A 4000-nucleotide genomic window follows, 5' to 3' on the forward strand; every position below is an offset into this window, starting at 1 on the left:
GGGAAGAGGCCGGGCTGGAGCGCCGAGCAGCCGCCGCTCCTCCTCCTGGCGGGCTGGCTGATGAGTCAGCTGACGCCGGCGCCCCAGCCCTCGCCTCGCGGCGCCGCGCTCCCCGCGTCCCCCAAAGTGGCTGCAAACCGGCCGCCCACTTTCGGGGTTTGGGGGCAGAGAAAGTGATGCGCGCCCGCTAGAGCCACCGAGCCGCGCCGCAGCCGCGTCACCTTCCCAACTTTCTCGGCCGCCCGCTCGCTCCCAGGACCCTGCCCTCCGGCTCCCGGAGCCGCTTGGGGTGCGTGCGCGGGCGAGGGGACCCCGCCGTCCGGGATGGCGTCCAATTTCAACGACATAGTGAAGCAGGGGTACGTGCGCATCCGGAGCCGGCGCCTCGGGGTAAGGACCGACCCTTCCTTCGCTCCGTCCGCCGTGGATCGTCTTTCCGCGCGGGCAGCATCCAGGCGGGTGGAGGGAGGCGCGGGCGGCGGGCGGGGGGTCGCGCCCCGCTTCTCCGCGAACTGCGCGGCGCCGCGGGCCCGGCCCGGCCGGGCTCCGTCTGCCGCGGGCTATCTTTATCTCGATGACTTGGCTTTCGGCGGCGGCCGCTGGAGCCCGTCTTCGAGAAATAAATATTTCTCGGTAGCCATGGGAGTCAGCGCTGAGAAACCCGCGAGGGGGTGCTGCGCCTGCCGGGGTGCCCTGGGCGCCCCTCTTTCCACTCGCAGCCAACTTAACTTTTCCGGGGGGCGGATCGGCTGGCTGGGAAAGAGGGGCCGGCGCTCTCGGGTGAACAGGGCGGTGACCTCGGGGGACAGGGGTCTGGAGGCAGCGGCTTCCGTGGACTCCCGGGGCTGGGCCGTGACCCACTTCTGCCTCAGGGGTGAGCCAGGATGCCAGGGCCACTTCGGGCAGGTACGGGCTCTGATTTCTCCCCCAGCTTTAGCTTGGATGGGCTGGTGACTGAAAGATTCTCTAGGGCGAAAGCGAATACCTGGCACACAGCAGGCGCTCCCTGCCTGGGGACTGAGCGCAAGGATGAATGGACCCCGGTGCTTGTAGGGGACAGATGTTGGCAGGGGCTGGGGAGAGGGGCTCCTTCTTAACGCCCCCACCCCTTTCTCTTCATTGGTGGGACTTCAGAGAGACCCCTCCTTGGGGCTGAGTGATGGTGAAGGGATTCTTGAAGATATTGGAACGATTTTTTTTTAATTTTATAGTAGCTCATTTCTCTTTGTGCTCATCATTGTTGTTTTGGTTTATTGTGTGTGTTGGGTGAAGGTGCGAGGTAGTAATGTTGGGGACTCTAACAAGGAAGTGGTCCAGCCTGGATTCCTCAACTGTGATGAATGTCTTTCTGTCTCTGCAAATACCCGGCATTAGCATCTTTCTCTTTTGTGATCTTTGGACTTAGGTGACAAATAATTTTACTGAACACTGAAAGGAAATTTCATAGTGAAAAGCAGGTGGTAAGCAGGGAAGAAAACCTGGTGATGGGGAATCTCTGTAATTATGAAAAACTCTTGCCTGGTTGGTTTTTGTCTTTTTCTTTCTTTTTTCTCCTGGCTGGTTACCATGTTTGGTCAATTATATCCCGGGTTATTGTGAATATATAAATGTATAATTAGAGAGAACTAGCCAATCCCTATCAGCTCTGCCTAAGTTTCTTTGATTTCTTTTCTGCCATGCAAATATTCTCATCAGCAGAAGCAACCCAGTGAGTGACTCTGATGCAAAACACAAGAAAAATAGGTACTTTATATTTTTGATCATCTGATGGACCAGCCAAGGCTTATGATTTTTAAGAAAGCATAAAAAAATGCCATTCTAATTTTAGGTTTATTTCACTCTGTCAATGGAAGAAACTGATAAGAGACATCACTTCAGTATTGAGGAGCATTCCAGTAGGAAGAGAGGAGGCATGCATTATTAATGCATAAAATGTGAATTATTCATGAGGGTCGGAGTTTATGCCAAATTGTGACACATGGTGATTTATTTGAAAGACTAGTTACCATAACTTTCTAGTTTATGGTAATTGAGATTACTTTACTATAGTGTTACAACTGACACAATGTATTCCTATGTGAATGCCAATGTTTATGGATAGATATTTGAAGCAGAAGGAAAGGAAATATAGTTTAGTTTGCTTTCCTTTTATGTTTTACAGCATTTTGGATGCCAACAAGAAGTATAGTTTCTCAAGATTTAGTCATTTCATCTGTGCTAACATTCAAATAGATTTGAGAATGTGTCTGGAGTGGCAGTTCCTGGTCAGGGAGAAAAAAGATCAAGCTTGTTATCAAAGATAGTTCAGGTTATTCATTGACATTGCTTTTCTTAAATCGCCAATTAAGTTTTTAAAAGGAGCCGAATGATATGATTTCTTTATGTAAATCGAGGAGGCTGATGACGTAGCTGTCAGAAAACCCACAAACTCAAGTTTTCTTGGAGCCTGCAAAAAATGCTTCAGGGAAGTGGCTGAGGACCTGGTGTCCAGACTGAGGAACGTTATTGGCACGCATCTGGGCTCTATATCACCCAGGACAGCTCACAGCAAGCCGCATCTGCATGTGAGGAAGACATCATGTCTGGCACAGAAAAAGGCTCTCAGTGAGTGCACATCGAAATGGGTACTGAACTCCAGAGTGAGACTTTGCCGTTCCTTTTTGGGAACCAATTTGACATGGTGGTTTTATTAATGGAATCCAGACAAGTGTCTGTGGCTTAGCACCATGTTTAGGAGGGTTTATAATTAAACAAGAAAACAGCATTTCATGGCAAGCAGCTGTTGTGCCAGGAATGCTTCCTCGGACTGATTCGAAGAGTGGTTGGGAGGTGCATCTGCTGTCTTACCCTGTTGGCACTTGATCCTGGTTTCAGCCTGTTCCATGAACACTGCTCAGTGATGTCGGGACTACCCAATAACTGTTACTCCTGGACTGTTTCAGAGAAAACCTTTGCAAATGCAATGGGACACAACATGGAACCTGACTGCATTATTTCTTTGGTGGAAGCATGGAGGAGTTAGATGGGTGGAAGGATGCAGGGGATTTATTATTTTCTTCTCTTGCTCTCTAGAAATGTCCAGAGGCTTAAATACTTATGCAGCTCTTAGATGCTCTCATAAAGTTTTGACAAATGAAATGTATTTGAGTGACTTTTCAATGGGATCATTTTTCATATATCTCCACTGTTAGTGGAGATCCCAAACAGTTTCAGTGACTAAGTAATCAGTTCCTGTAGACGCACCTTTTAAAATAAACATCAAAAAGCTTAAGAAATTAAACTCATTTAACTCAAAAATTTAATGTCTTTGTATCTTGGTTTCCAGCTTCATCTCCTTGGGTTCATGAAGGCCTCAAACTGTGCTTTGGCTGTGATATTTGTTGAGAAACATTATTCGTGTTTGGGGCATTTTGATGGCGGAGGGGAGCATTTGCTTACAGTTATTTAGCTACTACACAAAACACACTAAAAATGTACTATTAGATCAGTGGCAAATCATTTGCTTTGAACACCATGAACCTCACCACATGTGTGACCTACACACTGCCAGGTAACAGTCCTCACTTGATGTCTTCCTTTACAATGGAGAGAATTGCAACTCAGAAATTTCTAGTCAGTAATTGCTGTGTCGTGTCTGAAATGGAGACTCAGAGTTTAAACTCAGACTTATTCTCTATGTGTGAGTCCTCCCATACCTTTTAACTGACATCTCTATGCTCCATTTATGAAGGACCTCTACTGTCCTGATCACATGTCCAGCAGTGTCTCATGGTCTCATCCTTTTTGCTTTTATCTTAAGCTGATTCTCCTGGAGACTGCTTCTCAGCTAGGGACCCTGCCACTTTAGTTACCCAAGTAGAAATCCACCTACCCACCCACACACACACCAACCCACCCATCCATCATCCACCCACCCATCCATCATCCATCCACCCATCCATCCATCCATCATCCATCCATCCATCCATCCATCCATCCATCCATCCATCCATCCATCCAT

General features: G+C 48.4%; 1 protein-coding gene across 4 annotated transcripts in view; it reads left to right on the forward strand.

The window, feature by feature from the left end:
* DOK5 (docking protein 5) overlaps window positions 1-4000 on the forward strand; it is a 95917-nt gene continuing 91917 nt past the window's right edge. For 3 of the 4 annotated variants that reach the window (XM_012728453.1, XM_012728452.1, XM_012728454.1), the window contains exon 1: window positions 65-390. In XM_012728453.1, coding sequence (XP_012583907.1) covers window positions 325-390 — 66 coding nt within the window. In that variant the 5' untranslated portion in view covers window positions 65-324. Of the gene's footprint in view, window positions 391-4000 lie in introns of all 4 variants that reach the window. The other variant, XM_004686900.2, reaches the window with a different exon arrangement.

The sequence above is a fragment of the Condylura cristata genome, unplaced genomic scaffold (assembly GCF_000260355.1).
Source record: "Condylura cristata isolate star-nosed mole 26May11 unplaced genomic scaffold, ConCri1.0 scaffold00022, whole genome shotgun sequence".
In the NCBI taxonomy this organism is placed as follows: Eukaryota; Metazoa; Chordata; class Mammalia; order Eulipotyphla; family Talpidae; genus Condylura; species Condylura cristata.